Source organism: Quercus robur, chromosome 7, assembly GCF_932294415.1.
Source record: "Quercus robur chromosome 7, dhQueRobu3.1, whole genome shotgun sequence".
Classification (NCBI taxonomy): domain Eukaryota; kingdom Viridiplantae; phylum Streptophyta; class Magnoliopsida; order Fagales; family Fagaceae; genus Quercus; species Quercus robur.
In genome coordinates this window covers 46,095,513-46,121,204 of record NC_065540.1, presented here as the reverse complement: position 1 = coordinate 46,121,204, position 25,692 = coordinate 46,095,513, and the positions used below count along the sequence as shown (strand labels likewise).

The 25,692-nt window shown below is 32.4% G+C and overlaps 2 protein-coding genes and 1 pseudogene across 5 annotated transcripts; 1 reads left to right on the top strand and 2 right to left on the bottom strand.

Annotated features, from left to right (window-relative positions):
* Positions 1-3,854: 3,854 nt before the first annotated feature.
* On the bottom strand, positions 3,855-11,123 carry LOC126693680 (glycerol-3-phosphate dehydrogenase [NAD(+)] GPDHC1, cytosolic). Of its 2 annotated transcripts, XM_050389780.1 has the most exons (6): positions 10,841-11,123; positions 9,618-10,630; positions 8,643-8,864; positions 7,548-7,795; positions 4,426-4,565; positions 3,855-4,117 (listed from the first exon to the last, which is right to left on the bottom strand). In XM_050389780.1, exons 2-6 carry the CDS (start codon positions 10,273-10,275, stop codon positions 3,994-3,996), a joined length of 1,392 nt encoding a protein of 463 aa, XP_050245737.1. In that variant the 5' UTR covers positions 10,276-10,630; positions 10,841-11,123; the 3' UTR covers positions 3,855-3,993. The 2 variants fall into 2 exon arrangements, with proteins under 2 accessions (XP_050245737.1, XP_050245736.1); XM_050389779.1 differs by having other exon boundaries at positions 9,618-11,123.
* Positions 11,124-14,857: 3,734 nt separating this feature from the next.
* On the top strand, positions 14,858-16,027 carry LOC126691509 (protein DMP4-like; annotated as a pseudogene).
* On the bottom strand, positions 15,577-21,232 carry LOC126693679 (pentatricopeptide repeat-containing protein At5g46100). Of its 3 annotated transcripts, none has more exons than XM_050389778.1 (3): positions 20,961-21,232; positions 18,507-20,185; positions 15,577-15,908 (listed from the first exon to the last, which is right to left on the bottom strand). In XM_050389778.1, the coding sequence occupies exon 2, from the start codon at positions 19,963-19,965 to the stop codon at positions 18,529-18,531; it is 1,437 nt and encodes a 478-aa protein (XP_050245735.1). In that variant the 5' UTR covers positions 19,966-20,185; positions 20,961-21,232; the 3' UTR covers positions 15,577-15,908; positions 18,507-18,528. The 3 variants fall into 3 exon arrangements, with proteins under 3 accessions (XP_050245735.1, XP_050245733.1, XP_050245734.1); XM_050389776.1 differs by having other exon boundaries at positions 15,577-16,031; positions 20,961-21,224; XM_050389777.1 differs by lacking the exon at positions 15,577-15,908 and having other exon boundaries at positions 18,350-20,185; positions 20,961-21,230.
* Positions 21,233-25,692: the final 4,460 nt, after the last annotated feature.

Here is a 25,692-nt window from a genome sequence, read left to right as displayed (position 1 = left end):
TTGAGTCCGAGGACCATCCAAGACCTTGGTTTTGTCCAAAACTTATAGTTTTCTGAAGTAGTTGGTTTCCCCATAGGTTTGAGTCCGAGGACCACGCAAGACCTTGGTTCTGTCCAAAACTTATAGCTTTCTTCAAGTAGTTGGTTTCCCCATAGGTTTGAGTCCGAGGACCATCCAAGACCTTGGTTCTGTCCAAAACTTATAGTTTTCTTCAAGTAGTTGGTTTCCTCATAGGTTTGAGTCCGAGGACCATGCAAGACCTTGGTTCTGTCCAAAACTTATAGTTTTCTGAAGTAGTTGGTTTCCCCATAGGTTTGAGTCCGAGAACCATGCAAGACCTTGGTTCTGTCCAAAACTTATAGTTTTCTTCAAGTAGTTGGTTTCCCCATAGGTTTGAGTCCGAGGACCATCCAAGACCTTGGTTCTGTCCAAAACTTATAGTTTTCTGAAGTAGTTGGTTTCCTCATAGGTTTGAGTCCGAGGACCATGCAAGACCTTGGTTCTGTTCAAAACTTGTATTTTCTGAAGTAGTTGGTTTTCCCATAAGTTTGAGTCCGAGGATCATGCAAGACCTTGGTTCCGTCCAAAACTTGTATTTTCTGAAGAAGTTGGTTTCCCCATAGGTTTGAGTCCAAGGACCATGCAAGACCTTGGTTTTGTCCAAAACTTATATTTTTTTAAGTAGTTGGTTTCCCCATAGGTTTGAGTCCGAGGACCATGCAAGACCTTGGTTCTGTCCAAAACTTGTATTTTCTGAAGTAGTTGGTTTCTCCATAGATTTGAGTTTGAAGACCATGCAAGACCTTGGTTTTGTCCAAAACTTGTATTTTCTGAAGTAGTTGGTTTCCCCATAAGTTTGAGTCCGAGGACCATGCAAGACCTTGGTTCTGTTCAAAACTTGTATTTTTCTTCAAGTAGTTGGTTTCCCCATAAGTTTGAGTCCGAGGACCATGCAAGACCTTGGTTCTGTCCAAAACTTATGGGAATTCGGTGAATCGGGCTACTGGACCCGAGGGGATTAGCCCCTTGACAAAGGTGTGAGGGGCATAAGCTTGATGTTGGAAGCCTCTAGAACTGCCCACGCTACTGGCACTTCGAAGTGCAGCCTTAAGTGGGAGCTGAGTTAGGACGACAACCCCATGCCGCTGGAAATGATGAGGGAGCTTCCACAGGCCCTTGTTTAACAAGAGCTTGATCCTACCACGACTAACCGCCGCCTGTGCCAACGCACGAGCCCTTCCCATAGACGGCGCCAATTGTAAGGACTCAATTTGTAACGATCCCTAACTAATATTGGGTTCGTACGTTAAAGGCCCAAACAATAAAATTTGTAGAAAGTGGGCTAAAAGGCTAGGCCTTGGTCGCCGGACAGTGGTTAGTCATGGTTTTCGTGATGTTTGCACAAAGGTGAACCGTGCTTGCCCAAGAAGACTTTCTCCTCGGCACGGTCTGGAAGGCTCTGGTTCTTGGCCCTGGTCTCCCCCTTTCTTTCTGGATTGCTTCCTTCCTCTTTTATACTAGCTTTTACCCTTCCTCCAACGTCCACGTGTAGGTTCAACTTTCTAGGGCTGATACTTGTCCTATCAGCCCATACCCAAAGTGGTTGGGGGTGGTTGTAAAAGCTGAAAAGCATTGCTCTATCAGGTGCAGAGTACTCAATTGCAGTAATGACAGCCTTTCCCTTATCCTTTGTCGTCACACTGTTCAGGGGTCTTTTCCCCATCAATGCGGAGGTGCTTAGCTTTTCCTTGAACCGCTCCTATACAGTACTCGCCCTTTCTTCTGGGAGCGCTTTGGGATGCCGAGGACAAAATCGTCATCGGCTATATCTCCAGGCCATTTGGACTTCCGTTGCATTTCCTCAGCAACGCCTCTCCTCGGCGTGGGCCCTGGGGCCCTAATGTAAAGTGGACCGGGACCACAAATTCTCTGGCCCCACAATAGTGTTTTACGTGAGAGATAAAGAAGCATTTTTACCAAATTTTGCCCCTACTTAAACATAGACAGTAGGGGTATTTTGGAACTAAAAAAATGTCCAGTACAACCAAAGGAAGCCTCTTCAATAGTAGTATAGATAAATGTGATTTCAATTAAATCATATAGTTTCACAAATAATAAATTAAACCCAAAAGTATATGAGTGTTATAATTAAACCCCTTATTGTTTCACTAGCCTTATCACACATGCTTCGTGCTTGCAATGAGACTTTTTTTATTTTTTTATTTTTATTTTGAGCTTAGTATCATAATGTTTAAAAGTAAGATAGAGATTGTGTCCTAATTCTTTATTTTAGCTCTTGATTTTTTTTTTTTTTATCTAACTCTCGTGTAGAGGTATTGGAATTCAAATGGGAGAAGTCATTGGTCTTAAAAAGGTAAGATAAAACATGTAAACCCAAAAAATAAAAAATAAAAAGTCTCATCGCACTTTGCGCGTGCGATAAGGCTAGTAGATATAGATAGATGAGTTTCATATGACATTTCAATGACTCTAAGGTCAAATGACATTTTTTTCCCCCTAAAAAAAGGGTCAAACGACAATTTTTGTTGTTTCCAACGTCGAATTGACTTCCTCATTCTCATCAACCCTCAACTTTCCAATGACCCTTAGATTTGTGGACATTATCAGCATTTAGGAGTTAAAACCCCTGTATTGGATGTATCCTTCTGTATGTGCTTGTGAGAGTTCATATGTCTATTGATTCTCATCAAGTGTTTTTTGTATAGGTGTAGCTTGTTCTAGTTTTGTTTGCTATTAAGAGGGTTTTGTTTCTATGATTTTCAGCTTAAGCTACTTGTTGTATATCGGTTGTTCTTAATAAATTTTTCTTTAAAAAAAAATTAAGAAATGAACTTCCTTTCTTTTGTTCTATGTGCATTCTCTGATGATGATTAGATAGGAGATCCTACTTATCGAAGGTCAACCACTAGGTATTGTTTTCTTTCTAGTTCTTCTTTGATCTTTTGGCAAAGCAAGAAACAAATTGTTGTGGCTCGCTCCAGCACTGAAGTAGAATATCGTGCCCTTGTTAATACCACATATGAACTCCTCTGGCTTCAATGACTTCTCAAGGATTTAGGTGTGTCCACATCCACTACCACTCTACTTTAGATTGCTCATAATAATGTCTTCCATGAATAAACTAAACACATCGAGATTGATTATCATTTTATTCGTCATCATTTTGTCTATAGTGCTCTCAAGTTGCTCTCAATTTCCTTTCAAGATTAATTTGCAGATATCTTCACTAAGTCACTACCTAAGGGTCTACTTTGTGTTTTGGTTGACAAACTCAAGTTGGTCTCACATCCACCTTGAGTTTGCGGGGGCCTATTAGCGTGTAGGCCCACTTTACTTATCTGGCACAGTATACATACTTGTATTGCACACTACTACTTCTTACATAAATGCACTCTTGTATATTTTATTACTTGTAAAAAACAATACAATTATTTAGTATTTCTAACCGTTAGAAAAAGTGTTTGCTATGCAATAATTAGTACTCAATTTTTTGGAGCAAGTGCATGTGTATCACTACAGGACATTGTTATGCATCCTACACGATAAAGTGCAACACTATGCAGAATTGTATTGTGAAATACAATACAATTATTCAGTATTTCTAACCGTTAGAAAAAGTGTTTGCTATGCAATAATTAGTACTCAATTTTTTGGGGCAAGTGCATGTGTATCACTACAGCCTACAGGACATTGTTAGTGCATCCTGCACGATAAAGTGCAACACTAGCAGAATTGTAAGACTATATATCCTTTGAAATGGTTAGAATCTGTGAAGCCATTCCATTCTATTTAGTGTTTCCATCGCTCAACTATATCCTTCTGGAAGCTGAAGATAACCAATTAGTTATATATAATTTATTGAATCAATACACAATCTATTACAATAACCAATATGTTTTCTTCATCATGCATTAATACAGCAAGTGCTTCTTTAAATTATGTTATAACTTTCTTTCGCTATGGGAAAAGTAATCAAGGCTGTCCAAGAAGTGAAGGCTTGTAGAAAGCATGAGTTTGTGCAATCTCAATGCGTTCACGAGGATCATTCAAGGTTTCATCCCTCAGTGCCTTCAGAATTGCTTGTGATGATTGTTCCCTGAAGATCCAACATAAAAGACAAAGGATTTAAATTCCAGATTGACCAAATCCATGCTTATACATGTGAGTCAGAATAACACAAGGGTCATGTGGCTTTATTCATGGTAAAATTTTATTTAAGTGTTTGGTTCACAATAAAAGTGAACAAAACAAACAAGACCCCTGGTTGTTAATTTGTCACTGCTCATGCATGGTTTATTTTTAACTTTTAAGTGCCATTTGTCACAAAGGCTCCACAATAAGTAAATAACAAGTACACTATAGGTTGAGATCACAAATGAGATTAATGAGTCGCAGAAACTTTACCTTCTGATCAGTATCTTATAGAGTGTCTTTAAGATGGGGCATAGCTCTACAGGAGCTACTGGCTTGTTCTCTTCAGGATGCGGTACATTTAGGCTAGACTGACTCAAAAGTTCATAGAAAGCCCCTACTGCAGAAACACCCTGGAAAATGATAGGGTAGATTTAGCACTATCATGATGTAAGATGCAAGTCAGACAAAAAAAGGAATGTGACTAATCTAGAAAGGAAAAGGTTGTTCTTTTCCCAGTCAAAAGTCCAGACTCTTAGTCCAACTGATGTGGCCAGGGGCCTCGGGAACTCTGGTGATGTCTTACAGAAAACTCATATCCATCTAGCATAGTGCATTTAGTTCACTAGTGTGAAAGCGACTCAATTATAATAAGATACTAGTCGCAGACCCGCGCGACGCGCAAGAAAATATGATATATTATTTTTTATTGGATAATTATTGAATTAATATATTAGATTGTATATTATTAAAAATTCAATATGTGTTATTTGAAATTATGTGTGTAACAAAATATATTTTTGTAGTTAGATATTATCTATAGTGAGATATGTACGAAAACACAACGCAATAATTTTATTTTTAAAAAAAATTGATAGTGTGAGAACTATTAGTCTAAAAGTTGTAACTATGTATACTTTGTTTATTATTATATAGATGTATGCGATTTAATTCTTATAGATATATTTTTCTCAAAAACATAGATTCACGTCTCTTTCTTCCTCACAATTGAAACTAAGTGAAAAAGTAAATAAAGATAACTATGCAATAGATCATTATCAATAAATCATATATTATAAAGTGGAAATATAAAATAAAATAAAATGTAAAAAGAAAAAGGTTCTTAAGTATCTATACATAAAAACATTAATAGCATAATGATGCTATAAAGTAAATTATATTTTTATCTTATTCTCTTTTTGGCATTTTTAGTAAAGATGATCAACTAAGCAAAGTAAAATCTTACCAAGAAAATTCAGATTAACTAAAAATTTGATGGTGGAGATGCTAATTATTTGTATTAAAATGACCAAAATGAAAATAACAAATAGATTTGAGAAAAACATATAAGATTTCTAAAAGAAATTTTACCAAACACATGAGATGCAACAATACAAAATTACTATCCTGAATATTTTTTTACTTTTTTGATACTCTACAAATAAAAAAACTTTATTCACTTTTTGTCACAATATAGACTATAGAGCGATTACAAAATAACAAAAAGTCAAGGAACTTATAGCAAAAGACGTTTTATACAAAATTTCAGTAGAAGAGAGACTAATAGGCCCTCCACTTTCTTCAAGACCTACGAGATTATGAAAGACCATACATCTTTTGCCTACCCTTTTCTCTTTCTCAAATTTACATTACCAAAGAAGTATATAAAGCTAAAAACATTGTGAATACATCTCTGTTCAATGGAAGTCCATTGGTAGGCACATTCAAATTCGTAGCCATGTATATTTTGTTTTGATATAAACTCAAATTTCTATTTATAAAAAAAATAAAAATAAAAAAACTACATATTAATGCAAAGCAAAATTCAACCAAAGCTATAAGAGTGATTTGTGATAGGAAATTTTTAAAAATACAACACAAAACAAATTAAATAAAAAAACATCAACCTAAATTAGAGTTATAAGAAAGAACAAAAATCAAGCAAGAGAGAGAGAGAGAGAGAGAGAGAGTACTCATAGTTTTTGTGTGGAAAAAAATATGGATTGAATCGAATAAATGATATCAAATTTATACAAAATAAGATGAAGAGAAGAAGAGTTAAAATATAAGAAATAGGAAATGATGAAGAAAGTTTCACGGTAAAGTAAAGAGTAGTAGGGAGATAAGAGGCAAAGAGAGAAAGGAAAGGTTGGAGGAAGAGAAGAAGAGTTTTTTTTTTTTTTTCTTTAGAACAGGAAGATGAAAAATTTAAATATTCAATTACTTGAAATTAGAAAGAAGAAAATGAAAAGTTGAAATCAAGTTGAAATTAATTTGGATAGTTGAACATAGTTAAACATTTGCATCTAATGAATAGTAACGTTTGTAATGAATAGTAAACATGTGCATATATCCAGTAAATGATAACGAATTGTTCAATTTTAACAATTACTTGAAATTAGAAAGAAGAAAATGAAAATTTGAAATCAATTTGGATAGCTGAATAGTCAAATATTTGCATTTAAAACAAATGAATAATAACATATTTAATAGTAATGGAGTGCATTAACAGGTTTGTACATTAACTATATTTAATTATTTTATATAAAATAAAATAGAAAAATCATAAAGGAAATTAAAAAAAAAAGTATGACATGACTCATGAGGTGGCTCAACGGGAGTACAGCAACATTAAATTCTACGTCTTAGCTTTTAGAAATATATGGATATAGATGTCTGTAATTTGCCATTTGCATCTAATTCCAAGATTTATGTTTTTTACGGAGCCTATGGTCTCCAATCACAGCATGTTTTCTTTCAACTTGCCTAAAATGAATGATGATATAGATAAATGCTACAAAAGACTAGTTGATTTCATTTGTGGATGCATTGAGTGGGACAATATCAGCATTGCAGCTATTAGTAACAGAACACAAAATGAAATTTAAACGTGTCACATTTGTGAGAGAGAAGCAAGATCCCTCAAATCAAGCTGAGAATGTTATTCAAGAATAAAGCAATATTTGGTAGAACCATACAAAATTGAACTGAACCTTGTTCTGCAAATAAGGTTATGAGAAATGTTATATTGATGGTGCCTTCAAAAGAAACTTAAGGGCATGTCAATCCCATGGCCAGCCAAATCTGCCATGCAATATACTTGATGATTATGTCAAGTGCACTGCACATTCAAAAAGTTTTAAAAGGCCTAGACCTGTTCAAGTGTTGAAAGAGAAGTATGTAGTGGTTGGATGTGGAGGATCTACACTGACATTTTTTTTTGTTCTAATAAGATGAAACTTACATAAAATTTTCAAAGCAATTGCTTCTCCTTTGGGTTGCTCCCAAACTCACTGTAAAGTACTGACACATACTACCATAGTCTATAATTGCAGAATTTGATGAGAATGCATCTTACATAGATTCCAAAGGAAATATTAAATCAAACTCAGTACCTGAATCATTCCTTTGCCACTGATGCTATCACCCATATCTAGGCTTAGTTCACCCTTGGCTAACATTTGGCCATACCATGCATTACGACCTTTTAACAAGGTTACATAAGTGTCAGCCAGCAAAGGCCCTGCAAGCTTCTCTGGTTCCTCAGCCAACAAATGGGTAATAAATATCATCTCTGATGTACAATGTGCAAAATATACTGATTTGCTGGTAGCACTTTCATTGGTAAGGGCTGCTACCATTCCTGAGAAAACCACAATGGGAAAGGGACCATGTAAACTCAGGTCATAGACCATGTATATTAATAAATAAAACATGCATTTGCGATCAACATATATTTTTCCAGATGTTGCAACATTTTACTCTGAACTGAAATAATTAGGGGATTGGACTCGGCAAGAGTTACCTAGCAGAGTTTGAGGGTTGTTAATTCATATACATGCATGCATATATACAATAATATCTCTATTCCATTACATATATCATACGTCAAAAATCTGTACAACAGTCACCAATTTGACAATGGATCAATAGAACTAAGAAAACTATTAAGATATAACTTGAATGTGCCATGAGTAAACACTGTATCAAAAGACCATGCTTTTAATGTAATTTTATTAAAAGTTAGCTTGTAATAGCAAGAAAGAAACACATTGGGAGAGGTTTATCAATGAAACTGTCTACATCAGCACTCATCTCCAGCTAAAGTGTTATAAGGGTGAATTTCATTTCATAATAACTGTGACCATCATTGTCACACCAAAAAGGTTGTTAATACATAATACTGCATCCTTGTACAATGTCTCAATTGACAATATCAGACTTTTTTGCTCCTCGTGTTTTTTCTATTTATTTTTCACTGAATTTCATTTCCAGGAACATGAGGAAAGCTTATGCTGCAGTCTTCTTTCCTTTTCTAATGCTTGTTCAGCAAAGTGATCTTTCAATAATAGGATGTCACTTCTATAAATGCCAAACAAGAAACTAGGAAAAGGAATAATACAATTACCCAAGGGGTCATTAAAAAAAAAAGCAGTATAAAAATTGGCATAGAAGATCAAGTTTACCCACACAATGACTCTGAAGCTTACCAGCGCCAATGGCATAGACATTTTTCAGACCACCCATGACTTCATGTGTGACAAGGTCACTGTTGTCCCAGACAATAAAATGGGGTTGCCTTAAAAATTTTGCAAGGGGTTTCCTCCACTTCTCAGCTCCACAAATTCGAGCATTAGCATATTCCTTGTTGTAAATTTCTGATGCAATATTTGGTCCACCTAGATAAAGTATGTTCTCCATAGACATTCCAGCTACCAGGCATATATACTAAAGGTTAGAGAATAGGGAAAATATTTTCTGCATAACTAAGTTAAATTAAAAATAAATAAATAAATAACCATTCAAGTTAGGGAAAAAAATCAAAAACAAAAACAATATTCAAATTGCATATATTGCGCTCCTGAAACACAAGCAATGAAATTATTTAATCATATTGATGTAGATGAGGGAAGTACATTTCCCATAACTTTCAAGCAGATCCTCATAATCCTAGAGATAAGGCTGGTCAATAGTATAATGCATCAACATACATAAGCAACATAAATTAAGTTCCAACCCAAAGTAAGACATCCTGATTCCCCTCCCAAAGCTCCAATCACTACTACACAATGATTCTACCAAGTAAGAAAGCTCTTAACAAATTCAAGCATAAATGGCAGTATTGCTTGTTTTCATGAGAATAATTGTTTGTTTTTGTCATACTAATTCATAAGATCTTGCACTGTAAAATTTTATTTTCAACATTCACCACTGCATGTAAGATATAACCAATTTTTTGCTTTCGTGAGAATAATTTGTTTATATCAGGCATACAAATTCCTAAGGTTATACACTTCCAAAAGTTCTTTTTAAAGCTCACCACTGCATATAAAATACAAGCAAAAGAATGAAAATTTTATCTTTCTTACTTAAAAAATCTATTCACCTTTACCTATAATATGCAAAAAAAAGGTGATAAGTGCTACCACAAGCTGACTTGCAAAGCAAAAGAAGATAATTCTTACTTGCTCGGTTAATCATTTGCGTGGGAGTTATTATGTGGGGAACAGGATCTAGTGCAGCCTCTATACCCTTTGACAAGGATATGATGATTGGGACTGTGATTCTCTCCTTCCAGTAATGACTGATCTCTTCAAAAACCTCCCGAGTTTCGGTGGAAGGCAAGCCATTCACCACAATATCGGCATCCCAAATAGCCTCCTGCAAATTAGTCACAACCTTCAAAGGACAAAGTGGGGTATCAATCATGTTCAAGCAAAACCCATCTTTCAAAATCTCATCCGCATAGAGAGTCCGATCACCTAGTCTTGCCTCGACATACTTCAAATATGCACAGCGTCTGATCAACCTCCTCAATACATCCTCCCTCGAATTGATCACTTCAAAGAGATGTTCAGCTGTGGCTCTATCAACAGCTCTTCCTGGCCTTCTCCATATTCTGATTTGGACCTTCTCTCTATATTGGCCATAGCTGTCTTGTAGTAAAGCTGCAAAAACACTGCCCCAAGCACCTGCTCCAACACCAACAATCCTTAATGGATCACCAGCAGCCTTGCCAAGAAGGCGGCGAAGCTCATCAAGCTTCTCTTCCAAACCATTAAAGTTCTGAATAGACCCATTGGAGTATAAATTATGACCCATTCTCTCAATGCTTCCCACCATGTTCTTCCCAGTAATGTCAACACCAAGAAGATCAATAAATCAATACAAACAAAGCAAAAATCTTTAATTGTATCAATTAGGTGTCCTCTTTTCTGGGTTCTCTTCTATTTCCACCTCTGAGTTTCACATTCAAATTTATAACTTCCTCAACTACACAAGACTTGTAAGAGCAAACAAGCTCAAATTTTTATATGGGTCTTGCACTCCAAATCCCACAATATTCAATTCGCCGCTTAAAAAGACAAACCCCACTTTACAAGTTGCATGCATTCAAAAGAATCAAATCTTATTGGTAGACCCTTTTACCAACACTGAAACTAATCTTCCGCGTTTCCACTAAGATTTTCGGTCCTACCTATCAAGAAAATGGATCTCATCATGCCACATATATATATGTACCAGCTTATTCATTTTCTGAGGGCTCTTAAGTAATCCATTCTAGAAGAATAGTCCAAAAAATATTCTAATACGGCTTTGTTTTCTCCGCCTGATTGAGTTTGTTCATCTACCAAAGCTACAAACTAATTAAAACAAAATAAAAACTTCAAAGTCAAAGAAAGCCAACCTCTTGTCGGTATCCACAAAGGCTTTGGCTTCAATTTTGAGAGCGGCAGTTCAGCTTGAATTTCCTAGCCATCAATAGCCGAGACCCACCACAGACTTTGAACACTTACTCAATTCTCAGAGCCGGAAATGTTGGAGCCTTGGAGGGAAACCATAGAAAAAAAAAAAGAAGCTGAAAATAACAAAAAGGCTCTTAAAGTTTAAAGAGAGATAGTGATTAGCATGAAATGTAAGTGCATTTGTTGTGGGGTTGTGGAGATGAAGAAGCAATAAGGAAATGATGATGAGCCAAAATCAGCAGCTAGCTTATTAGCTGTACTTCCCGTTCACATTTTTGCATTGAATGGAAGGGTATGGTTGGAGTTTGAATTCGGTGTCTTTGCATTAAATAGGTTATGGATGTTTCCAACCTCCCCAACGGTCATTAATTATATTTTGAGCTTTGTCATGACTAATTCCCATTACAGTTGTCTACCTGCAATATTCTCCCAGCTAGTTAAGCCTATAACAATTAACCAGAACGGTTTAAAGAGCTGACGTTATAATTTAAAAGTCTTGATATAAAAAAAAGTACTATTTAGAGGAAGATTCAGTCATATTTGAAATGAGAAATCCTAGAGAGTATAGACACAATAAAATGTCACAATATTCTTAAATTAGTATGTTTTTTTATTTGGCAATAAGAAACTCTCCTTTTTTGTGTATGGATAGTTTAATAGTTATAATGGAGAGGAATAAAGAGATGTTAATGAGTTGAATTTGGTGGCGTTAAAAGTCAATTAAGCTAGCTATAAGCCTATAAGCTACTATTTAAGATATATATTGTTTGAGGACCGGTTAACAAATCTATTAATTAAATTATTGAATGATCTATAATTCATATTAAAAAAATGCATAATCTTAGGAGTTTTGAATAATTCTTGGTGTTTCATTATTGTGTGAGTACTGTTATTAACATAATCCCATGCATCTGGTCATCCCAAATTCCAGAATTTACTTTTGGAGTAATATCTCTTTATTTGCCAAATTGTATCTCATATAATGTAAGGTCTATTTCATAAATATATGTAAACCCCGCATATATGTTACGTACAACTGTTTATAACGTTAAATTAAGAATAAAATCTTTCATCAAAGAAAAAAAGAATAAAATCTCTTTTTTTTTTCTCAAAAAAAGAAAAAGAAAATCTTTTTTCATTTTTTACATTAAAAAAAAAAATCATTTCTTTTATAATTGTAGCGAGGTCGTCATAGGCCATAGCCATGTGTGATCGTAATAAAAAGACATCCAATATTTCCTTCTTCTTTTTTATCTATTATTTATGAAGCATCCATAACTATGGTCAAATGGCCACGATTATTTATCCACTATTTTGCAGATGATCTTACTGAATAGATACTATTTAATTAAACAATATAAAATACTGTACTTAAAATTGTTGTAGTTTGTTTCAAAAAAAAAAAATTGTTGTCGTTTGATTGAGTAAACTTTTGATATGCAGCAAATGAAATCCATCATTTTTATTTTTGAGAATGACAATGTTTAGAGTTTTTTTTACTATTTAACTATTTTATTAAGTTTTTTTTTTTTTTTGGGGATAGAAATCAAGTATTTTATGTATGTATAATCCTCCGTTCCACTCACACTCACACTGAAAATTATAGAGTAAACTCATCATTTTTATTAAATATTTGTGATTAGAAAAAAGAAATGAAAACCCATTATGAGCATAGTTTTTTTTTTGGGAGGGGGGTAGAAAGAGAGGATTTTTTTTTTTTTAGAATCCATTATGAACACAATTAAATAGTGACACTGAGTCACACAACTATTGTTTAACCAAAAAAAAAAAAAAATACGTGATATGATAGCAAAGCATCACGTGGCAATTTAGCCAAAAAAAAAAGCTTCACGTGGAATGTCTCGCTTTCTTCTTTCTTTATTTAATTTTTCTTTTCGTACACGACTCTATACATTAAATGCATTCAAAACAATTTTTTACTAGCAAAAATAAAAATAAAAATAAGACAAAAAGGAACTATTCTTTTCCTCTGGCCATAGGTGTGATGGCCTCACTTTTTTATTCTCTGAATTAATAAAATAATAATAATATCATTTTTTTTCTTTAAAAAAAAATAAAAGAAGAAGAGGGAACGTTTATTTTGAAAATACTAAAAAACATCTACTAGTTAAATTATAGGGTTTATTTTATCTTTAGTATCTTTTTTAAATTATTTTTTTTTATTTTAATGAAAGGTTGTTATATCACTTACTAACTAAATAAAATGTGAAATTGAAACTCACTATCACTTATTATTGTATATTTAAAACAGAATAACATATTTAATTAAAAATATACTACAAAATTAAGCCAAACCTTAAATTATAAGATAACCCAAAGTGTTGCTGTTCCCTATGTTATTCGCCTTGAATGATGTAAATGTTTACTTTTACAGTTTCACTAAGGAAAAATTCCTTATCCAGAAATCTAAAGATAGTTTTCGTGTTTCATACTATAACATTAAACTCATCAATACAGTTTCTCATAAAAAAAAATAAAAAATAAAAAAAAAAAAAAAAACTAATCAATACACAGATGTGACACTACAGGGGTGTGCATGCATTGATAACGTTGTGTCACTTCTGTGTCCTTAGAGTGACACATCTGTTTAATTTCCTACTATAATAAGATATATAGTTTGGATATATACTACACTTAAAATAAAAAAATAATAAAAATAGTGGATATGGACCATGGCATTTTAAGAGTTAATTTGGATATATGTTACACTTTAAAAAAAAAAAGTTTTTTTTTTTTTTTTTTTTTTGAGAATGAAAAAGAGAGAGAGAGAGAGTTAAGAGTGTGGTTCATGAGCTAAAAAGGATATTCTCTAAACAAATAATTTCATGAGCTAAAAAGGATATTCTACTCTAGCCTACTCAACATTACAACAATTGTTTTAGCCATCACCTACTAAAATCCAAAACAATAAGAAGAAAACTTTTAATTTACGATTTCATATTTAAACTTATTTTTTCATCAGCTTTCTTCAACCATCAGTCAGTGCCACCCAATATACAATATTTTATATTACATATAGGCAGTTAGGCACAGTCCAACATTATACCCAACTAACAACAATAAATTTAAAATAAAAACAGAACAAAAGGTAATAATAATATATAAGAGAATCAACATAAATCTTCTTAAAATTTAATTCTTAAAATTTCAAAAAAAAAAAAAAATTATAGACCTTCATTGGGAGTAGCTCATTAATGGTAACCAAATCTTAATCACTAACTACAATCCTCCAACTTAATCATACTGGAATTACACTTACACAAGTAATATCAATTCACAATTACTATTCGTAAAATTTTACCAAACACAACACAAAATAGAAAAGCAACATGGTTCAATATTATCTCCCAAACTTAATGGGGAGTTGGGATCGAATAGCTTAATTACAAATTTTTGTTATGTCCAAGATCTTTGTATCTAAAATATTTGAATAGAAACAACATATAGAAAATATTCATTAGTTCAAAGAAAAAATAACTGCAAAGCAATCTTTTCTCTTTCGAAAAACTAACTAAAGCAACGACAAAATAAATAAATAAATCTTGAAAGTTAATTGTCTAACTTGTCTGGGAAACAAACTTAAAATAGAAAAACATTATTTGACATTAAGAACAATCCATAAAATTAATAATAAAAGAAAATTCCTAAATCTACATTTATTTATCCTTTCCAAAGTTTTCCAACAATTTAGGAGAACAAAACACCAATGAAAAAAAAATATAGACCTTTTTTTTTAGAAGGTTTAGCCTAGCATTAAAAGAGATATGATACCTACAAAGAGCGAGGTAATTAAAGTATTTATTTGTTGCTCCTCCAACTTTCTTGCACTAATAAGTAATGATATATATATATATATATTGAGAAACAAACACACATACACAAGAGAGAAGGAAAGAGATTTTAACACAAAGGCATACCATAAAATACAATCAAAAGCCATGGTAAATAATATGTAATAATATGTGAATCTTATAAAAAAATTTAAAACGTGAATATAACATGATAAATAAGATGTAGATGTGGGCTTAAACTAAATGAATAGCTTTAAACACCACGTCAAACATTACAATTTTAAACAATTTCATGTCCATCTTGGAATTCTGCTGATAGAAGCTTTCTTTCTCTTGCATAATTTCTTTGTCTCTCATTTCATTCTAATTAATCTTTAGGGGAAAAAAAAACAATTTTAGAAAATTATGACAAAAAAGATGAAGAAAAAACCTTCAATAATCCCTACATTACTTAAACTCTTCACTAATATAAAGGAAAATTTTACATCTTACTACAACACAAAAAAAAAAAAATTCAACAACCATTTATCTTAAAAAAATTCTTTAGATAGTTATAGATTTTTTTATTTTTTATTTTTTTAAATTGCAGAAAAAGTAGATTAAGGTAGAATCTGTCAATCTGATTCCAAGCATCAAGATGAATTAAAACATGCACTCCTGCAACACATAACTAAAACAGAAGAGAACACTAACACAGGAAGCCATTAGCCAGACTTCTCAGAGCACAGCTCATTTGGGCATTTGGCCAGTTTTTTACCCACTGGATCAGTCCTAGCTTGCCAACTTCTATCACCCATTTCCACCAAGCAAGGTAACTGTGACATGGTCAGCCAGATCATGACTGCTGCACTTGTGACCCCCTGTGGGGTGACATGTTTCCTACTAAGCTTCACTGACAGCTTCAGCGACAAAAAGGGAAACTATGGGTTTGCCACCACCCAGTGTTGAGCCACCCTTTCACCTGAAGTTGCTGCAGAGTACTAGCTACAATTCATAGATTTCATGCATGCTTTCATTTCAATATTGGTATTTGTAGCAGTTGCGCCCTTTGATAAGAATGTCGTAAGTTGCTTCTTCCCAACACTATCAGATGAGACCCCAGAGATTAATATAAGATTGCCAGTTGGAACTGGTGTCATTTGCAGTATGCTGTTTATTATATTTCTTGCCAACCGCAATGGAATTGGCTTCCCACTCTCTGCAAATGAACAAAAAATCTCTTTTTGGTATCAACCTGGCCTTTTAAAAGTCTACAGACTCTGGATTCATCGGGTCACAACATTATTACATTCTGCTCCATTTGAATTGACAAGATGATTCTCTGTAATTGAACCACTATATTAGTTGGAAATAGCCTGTTTTTGCCTGTCAATATTACAAGAACTTCTAATATTGACAATGCAAGGAGATGACAATAGTGTTATACCATAGAATCACTATTATAGTGCAAATAATGGTAAAATCAATAATTTTGAGTATGTATATGCAAACACACTCATGCACACCAGCCATAGTCCTTTTATCAAAATCTTGAGTAAATCACTGAACCATGTACTAAAGAATGTACTATTTTAATTTGAACTATAATGACTGAACTTCGAAGGGTAAATTCAAATTCAAATGCACATGCATATGCAAACACACTCATGCACACCAGCCACAGTGCTTTTGTGAAATTTGCTAAATCATGTTATTTCAAGAAAAATCAGATAATATTTGAGATTTGCCCCTTGGTTCAGCCAAAAATGAAGATTGACACCACGGAATTAAATCATAAGTTCATAACCATTTCAATAAGAACCACCACACTGCAATTATCAAAAAGAAAGGAAAAAAAGAAGTGTTAAAAAATGATCATTTGAGCCACTTCAATGCTCAATACATACTTGGAATCACCATAAGCCATATGATGCACTTTGGAGAATGTGACAATTAATCGTTAACTCATTCACCCAAATCACTCTATACAAGCAACATAAAGCATAATTTGGTGATTTGAAAATACCAAAGTGATAATCTACATTTTGAAAGAGAAAATGTTCCTGTAAAAAGCATAGGTAGGAGGGTAATATTTGCAAAATGTCAGACCAATTCCATTAAAGTAGATTACATATTTAGAAAAAAAGGAGAGAAGCTTGCTTGGCTAAGAGTTTAAGGGCAGAGTTGATTTCTGAATTCTTTTGTGTGTGTGCATGTTTATAGTCTAAGGATAGCATTCTCATTAATCAACATCATTTTTATGGCATTACTATTCAAGAAATGAAAGGGAAGTGAATAATTAATTAATCTGCAAATCAAGGTACACATGCAAGAAATTTTTGAATGGTAGGCTATACAAGCCACCCTTCTCAGGACACCGCTTAAGTTGGGCAAGCACTGGGTTAAAAAACTTTTTAAAACCTTCGCACTATAGTTCTGCTTTGAGGCAAATGCCCTAAATTCTAGCTAGGTAGTCGTGATAATTCAGAAATCAACTTCATCACTCACCAATAATTTTATTTTCATAATTAACATGATAAACTCTTAAAAGAATATGAAGATTTCATAAACTTAATAAACACATGGAGTGTTTACAAGTCCTATTCCCAACATCTATGATGCTTTTACAAAAACAACTCTTGATCAAATCCCCTGACTAGATAGTTATAGAGGATGGTCCAGATAATGTTTTAAGGACTGCTAAAATTTTCCGATGAATACCAAACAGCATGATACATTCTTATGAACAATATCAGTTACTTGGACATGTTAATGTTAAGAGAAACTTCATCAAATTACAACTCTTATACATTAAAATTGTATAATTCATTAGATAAATGAATAAGGTTCTGAAGCAAAAGAGATGGCATATGTCAATATATATATTATATAGATACATAAATATCTAATGTTAATGGAGACAATACACATTCTCCTGCCTAGTTTTCCTCTTTTTTGGTAAAGGAAATATAAATTACAAGAAGATATCCACATACAACTTGAAAAAAGCAGTCCCCATGTCCTCAATAGTTATACTGCCAATTATCCAAGGACATGGAAATCCCAAGTCCAACAATTATCAACTTGTCACGTTGAGCACCAGAAACTCTTCTTTTTTTCTTTTTTTCTTTTTTTTCTTTTTTTTTTTGTTGTTGAGAAACTCAAAAATTCTATTTGATTATCTAAATAGCTGGCCAAATGTAGTGAATCAAAATGGCAGAGCTATAAAATGAATGTTCTTCGTCAAGTTGCCAACATTCCAAGGTGATAAATTACCCAAAAGCTTAAGTTGTTAGGAAATGACATTTAGCCATTATTCTAACACTGCCCCTCATGTGAGCCAAATAAGATAAATTACCACTTGTCCTAACAACTTAAGCTATTAGGAAATGATGAATTTAATCATTTTACAATTTTTCAGACACAAGGGAAGCTATATTTTCTTTATCTGCTTTGGAATTTTTTTTCTCCCCATTTCATTCTCACGCATATAAGAATAAGGGTTTTACCTCTTAAAAAACTCTCATATCCATTAATTTTTTTTTTTTTTTTAAAAAAAGGAAAAAAACAGTGCAACGTACTTCAAGTTTATTGACATGAAACTTTTTAAATGCTTATTTGTGAAATTTCCTTATCACTTCATATGTGGGTGTGACTGAGTTAGGAATACAAAAGACACCTCCAAGTTGTGCATGTCTTACAAGAAGCAAATCAAAATATCCTAAGCCGAATAATGCATGCTTTCAGAAAAGAAGAAATGCATTTCAAAGCATCTAATGAATAGAAAGAACAGATTCCATACAACAAAATGACTTACTAACTCATAAATTTCAGATCTATCATTCTGGCTCAACAAATTTACTCATCAGCTCAACCTGCAACAACTCAGTAGCTTCCCGCACCTTCCTTCGATCCCAAAATCCACCAACCACTGCATTCCATGTCCCTTCAGCTGGAACACATCCATCAATCACCATTTCATCAACAATGCGAGCAGCCTTGTGCAGGTCTCCTCTCTTACAGAAACACTCTACCAGAGAATCAAACGTTCCAGTATTGATTGAGATACCCCTACTCCGCATACTAAGGTACAACTGAAAAGCCCGGTTCGGATCACCATTGGTACAAAGGCCTTGTACCACCATATTATATATCCTAACATGAAGGCTCCATGTCAATCGGTTTGGTGAGATTCCACCAAGGACCATCTCATCAAGGAAGTTTGCAGCTTCCTGGAACTTAAAAACATCACAGAAGCCATTAATAATCTTCATGTACAATCCTGCATCTGGTTTCAATCCTTGAAGCTTCATCCTGTCAAGAATCTCCAAAGCTTCTCCAAGCTTTCCTTCTTTACAGAGTCCATGAATTAAAGTACTATAAGTTATCATGTTGGGCCTTTGGCGTTTGCTTATCATCATCTCCAATAGCTCCATGGCCTGTGAAGAACGCCCACCCTTGCAAAAACCATCCATTAAAGCACTATAGGTAAACACATTTGGGTCAATACCTTTACCCGTCATCTCTTCGAGTAATCCAATAGCTTCATCCAAATCATTGGACTGACACAAACCATGTATCAAAGAAGTGTAGGTCACAACACTAGGCAAACAACCTTTTGTCTCCATTTCTTTGAATAGCTCCTTTGCTTCACCAATCTTCCCAAATCTACATAACCCATTAATCAGAGTACCAAATGTATACGAATCTGGAGTACACCCACGATTAGGCATCTCACGAAATATCCGAAGAGCAGAATCCATTGTCCCACTATTCTTGCAAAGGGCTTTAATCAAAACATTAAGAGAAGCAACACTAGGTGGAATGCCTATTTCTCTCATATGCCTATAAAACCTTAGAGCTATCTTTAACTGGTTTTCTTCAACAAGAATGGCAAATACCGTAATGTAAGATTTTTCGGTTGGTTTGCACTGAAAGTCATCCATCTTGTGGAAGACCCTAACAGCATCCAGTGGCCTGTGAACACGACCATAGGCTCTGCAGATTGACAAGAATATGTCTTCCGTAATATTACACTTTTCCTCCTTCATTCTATTTAGGAGCTCCTCTGCCGACCTAAACTGGTTTGAGGAGACTAATTTGGAAATCATTAGACCAAAGGTATTATGATCATGCTGAAACCCATTAGCATACTCAGCTGTTGCTGAATCAAATATCAGAACAGCTTTCTGTACATCCCTTTCAGCTCGTATCAACTGCTCAACTAGGGAAGGTGTGATTTGTTTCGACCATTTAAACATAGCCTTACTACCCATTACTGGAAATTCTCTTTCTTGAATCACCACATTCTAAATGAAATCAAATCTATTTATTCATGGCACATATCCAAACACTCTACCAACAAAAATATGCAATTTTGACTACTTGCAGCATCCAATGAGCATACGCTAATAAGTAAGGAAATAGATCGCTTCTGAATTGAAAAATCTTCTTTAAGTTACAATGCATAGTCTCCCAATGTTAAGGTCATGGTACCTGTAAGAGTAATAAACAATGACAAGAAGTTCTTAATACTCATCAAGACCCAATAGTGTCATAACTAAAACAGATGCTTGGAAATTCTGCAAATGCTCAATACCTTTAACATGTAAACTAACATTAATAAATAAATAAAAGACTTAAATACACTCTTGGTTACTAAATTTTAGCCAATGAGCAATTTTAGTCCTTGAAGCTTTAAGTGATCACTTTTGATCCTTTAGATGACAATGCCAAACCAAAAACTGACGCGTCATCACTCCGTATGGACTAAAAGAAAGCAAGCACTTCAACTTTGTTAGGGAGTAAAATCGACCACTTTTAAGTTTTTTAAGTACTAAAAGAGATCACTTTTAAGTCTGTTAGGGACTAAAAGCAATCACTTTAAACTTCAAGGACTAAGATTGCACATGGGCTAAAGTTTAGGGGAACAACATTGTATTTTGGCCTAAAACAAACTAAAATTCTCTTCAAACAACAAGCATACTCAGACCCCCCCCCCCCCTCCCCCCCCCAAATGCTCAGGCAATTTTCCCATGAAAGATAGTATTTTCTATTCTAATAGCCTTTTAAACCATCCAAAAAGTCTATGTACGAACAAAGCCACTGGTTATGTTTGTAATTGTCAAAACAATGACAAATACAACTCTCTTACACATTTCATCAAACAGGTGGCGAACGCAACAAATATAGGCTGATATAATAAGAGAAAGCAATTGGGGGATTCAAGTTTAAGAGGAAGAGTAGATAGCTAAAGCCAGAATTAGCTCACCGTATTTTTAGCCAGGCTTTTTACAACATCAGGGACATGGGAACGAGAACTGGGTCAATGAGAACACTGGCTAAAACAGAGAGACATGGGCAGAGAAAACATAAGAAAGTGAAAATCAACGTTGGCGTGTGACACTTCTGTTTTTTTTTTTTTTTTTTTTTTTTTTTTGAATATGACAATTCTGTTTTTCTACCAGGGGTGTTTGGAGTGGCATGTCAAAAGTTTGTCTAATTCATACTTAAATTAAACATAAGTTTGCATAAAAAAAAATTAAACATAAATTTGGATAATTATCAAAAGATTAAAGAAATGTGGCATCTAGTAATTAATGCTGATAAAAATGGTGTTAATGTGGATGATGGTGTTAATGTTACAACAATAGGACGTGTCCGAATGAAATTTGTTTATTCTCAGTAGTTTTACCTTTTTTTTTGTATAAATTGAAACAAAAATAAATAAAAGATAACTTTTTTTTTTTTGAGAAGAAAATAAAAGATAACTAATTTTCATAAGCTTGAAAATTAAATTATTTAAAATAAAATTGACACAAAAAATAAAGTGAGTCCAGTAGTGAACATTAAATAAGGAGAAATACTACGTACATAATATATTCACAACAAATTATACATGATTAATTGTTATTGATTCTAATTTAAACCTACTATTAAAATTATTTTTTTACCTCACGAATAACAACTTGTACAACCTATTATTTAGAATTTATTATAAAAATATTGTGGGAATGTTATGAACATAACATTTTTCTTAAGTAAATAAATAAACTAACTCAAATTCACACATAGTTCCAAACAATCAACATAGAAGAAATCACAATGAAAAAATAATCCAGTATGTGTTTTTTCTTCTTTTTGCTCATTTCATTTTCTTTCCACCTATTTTTCTTCCGAACACAAGCATTCAATGACATGTTACTTGTGCATTCTCATCAAAGGTGGGATAAATGCTAAAAGCTATTTTTAGCAACAAAAAAAAAAAAAAAAAAAAAAAACACTAAAAAAGCTCCTACATCAATGATGCTAAATTTTAAATTTTTTAGCACCTAACTACAATAAGATGTTATTACTAAAACCCTAATGTAGCAAGTTGCTACTCATTTTTTATTATTTTTTATTCCCCTTCTCTCTCTCCCCTTAGATCTCACTCTTTGATCTCTCTCAAAAAGAATAAAAAATAATAAATAAATAATATTTTAATGAAGTGGTAAAAAAAATAGAAAGTTTTGATGTTAGATGTATTGTAAAGTGATGTGTTAAATGTTATAAAATTGGTTTTTTAGGTGCTAAATGCTAAAAATTTTAAAACTCTTGATGAGAATGCTCTTACCTAAAAAAAAATGACATGTTACTTGCCCATTAAGAAGTTTGGGCAATGAAAGTACCGAATGCTTGAATTTTTATTCATTTTAAGGTCTGTTTGAGATCCGCTTATTTTGCTAAAATTGAAATTTTTTTGCTAAAAGTACTATAGATAAAGGTAAAAGTTAGCTGAAATAATGCAATGGGATTCATGAATAGTTACAAAAATAAGCTGAATAATAAAATAAGTTGGCAAAAATAATTTTTACCAAATGGACACTTAGGAGAAAAAATATCATACATTGCATTTTGATAGAATTTAATTAAATTTATGTTATTTTCAACTTGCAGTCAATTTGATTTCTACAGTTAAATCACATAAATTTCTTACATTTTCTTGCACTTTCTTAACAACTAAACACAAAAACATAATTCAATTTTACCAATTTCCAATTCTGATACACACACATTTCAAATTGGTATTTAAAATAAATAAAAACCAAATTTGGACCCAAAATAATTACAAATTGAAAATAATAGGGATCAAATTGAAGTAAATAATAGGGACCAATTTTCACCTCTTCTTTATGTTAGAACATCTTTTTTTCTCCTTTGTGTGTGTGTGTTTGTTTCTGAAAAAAAAAAAGTATTTTCACCTCTTTTTTTCCCCTTGATAAACATGCTTACTTGTTTTCTAAACAAGTAAAAACGGTTTTTTTTTTTCTTTGGTTACTATTAAGGGTGTCCACAACTCTTTGAGTATTTGATTATTATAAGAAGGAACCTCGTGGTAGTAACCTTAAGATATACATTACTTCTGGTTTCTTAATTGAGTAACCTTAAGATATACATTACTTAAGATAGGGAGTAACCTTCAATTGAGCTTCTGGTTTCTTAATCATTAGACCAATAACTTTGGTTTCTTAATTTTTACAAAACCCTTACATTTTGATTTTGTTTTCTCTTATTCTTTTATGTTTTTTATGTTTTGAGGGGAGAGAGAGACATAAATGAGAGCAAAAATATATATTTAGCCTCATTTTTAACAGAGGTGGGTAACAGTACCCTAACTAACCTGACCTCAGGTGGGCAAAGTATCAAATTTTAAACTACGGATAAGTAACTTAAATTTCGACCAAACCACAGGTGAGTAAGTTGTAATTAGCCCTTATTTATTTTAGTAATTCTAAAACTTGGTCTTATATGATGTGCAATTGTCACCTAATGTAATTTTTGTTCTTTTATTTTCACTACCTATGTTATTAATAAATTTTAATTATATTTTGAAATAGTTTCTTCGTATGGCATGATACAAGTCTAACATAATATTAGGACCAAGAAATTGTGCAAGTATATTTGGCTTGAAAATTTTAAGTAAAATTTACAAAATATCAAACAAAGTTTATTTGAGCAAGGGCATAATTGGCATGATTTGATTATCACACTTTTTTTGGAAAGATGCATAAAATATAGAAGGTATGTGTATCACGTATAAATCTAAAACAAAATATCTTGTTATTTAGATAAGTTGATAGGAAAAAATTAGAAAATTTATGAGTTTAAAAGTTTCATAAGATATTGGAGGGAATTAATATGAATGATCGTCTCAGGTATATAACTAATCAGTAAACTGTATAATGCACGAAAAAATTAACATTATATAATTTTTTTATTTTTTATTTAAATATGAAATATGAAATTTGATAAATATGATAGTTAATAGACATTTATTATGCTTGTATTTGTATATATTATTATTTTTATTCTTAAGAATTGCTTGTGCTTGTGTTTACATATGTACTTATATATTTTATTATTTAAAGAAAATATGATATGATGTACATGGTTTTAATGGAGGGTTTAAATATAGAATAGAATTAAATTATATATATATATATATATATAAAGAAATGATGAAATATATAATTGTGATTGAAAAACTTGTGTCACAGGTCAACCAAAAGTCAAATATTTTTTATTTTATACATGATATAAGGATTTGCACGTTGATATTCAAAGATGATTTCTGAGAGTGGCACATAGCAAATTGATAATCGGAGATAAAGAATAGCATGGTTTGGATACGCAAATAAGAGACTTGAATGGCAAAAGCATAGTATGGATACGCAAATAAGAGACTTGAATGGCAAAAGCATAGCATGGTTTGGATACACAAATGAGAGACTTGAATGGTAGTCTTGAAAATATGTAACCTTGAAAATATGTTCTCAACCAAGTCTATATGTTGCATAGCCATGCCTTGCAAATATGTAGTCTTGAAAATATGTTCTCAACCAAGTATGTATGTTCTCAACCAAGTCTATAGGTTGCATAGCCATGCTATACATTAATTTGTATCTAAGTCAGTAATTCTTAAGTTAGTATTTGAGTTATACCGAATGTCTCATCTCTTCTTATTATGGATTTTATAATCAATACATTAATTTGTATCTAAGTCAGTAATTCTTAAGTTAGTGTTCGAGTTATAATGAATGTCTCATCTCTTCTTATTTTTAATGGGCAAGTTGTAAACATAACACAAAAACTGTTGTAAACCAAGTGTATATCAGTAAAAATTTATAGGGTTTTTTTTAAGCACATCAATAAGAATTATATCAATAAAAATTCTTAAAAATTCTAATACATATATTTTTTTAGAAATTTCATTATGTATTTTATCTTATTTTAATAAGATATCATAATTTAAAAAATAAAAAATAAAAGTGACGTTGTATACATCATACTTGCACCATATAGCTAAATATTACAACTTTACAAGTTGTACAACATAATTTTTCCATGTGACTCATTGTAGGTAAATTAAAATTGTTTATATATTCTTATCCAAAAAAAAAAAATATTGTTTATATATTTTACCTTATTAATCTCTATTATCAAAGATATATTTAATAAAATTAAAACACAATTTCCATTAAACTCAAATATCAAAAGTTTCAATAAATTTAAAAGGATTTCATTATTTATTTTAGTAATTCTAAAACTTGGTCTTATATGATGTGCAATTGTCAAGTAACCTAAAGTAATTTTTGTTCTTTTATTTTCAGTACCTATGTTATTAATAAATTTTAATTATATTTTGAAATAGTTTCTTCATATGGCATGATACAAGTCTAACATAATATTAGGACCAAGAAATTGTGCAAGTATATTTAGCTTGAAAATTTTAAGTAAAATTTACAAAATATCAAACAAGGTTTATTTGAGCAAGGGCATAATTGGTATGATCTGATTATCACACTTTTTTTTGGATAGATGCATAAAATATAGAAGATACGTGTATCACGTATAAATCTAAAACAAAATATCTGATTATTTAAAATTTATGATTTTAAAATTTTCATAAGATATTGGAGGGAATTAATATGAATCATTGTCTCGGGCATTTAACTAATCAG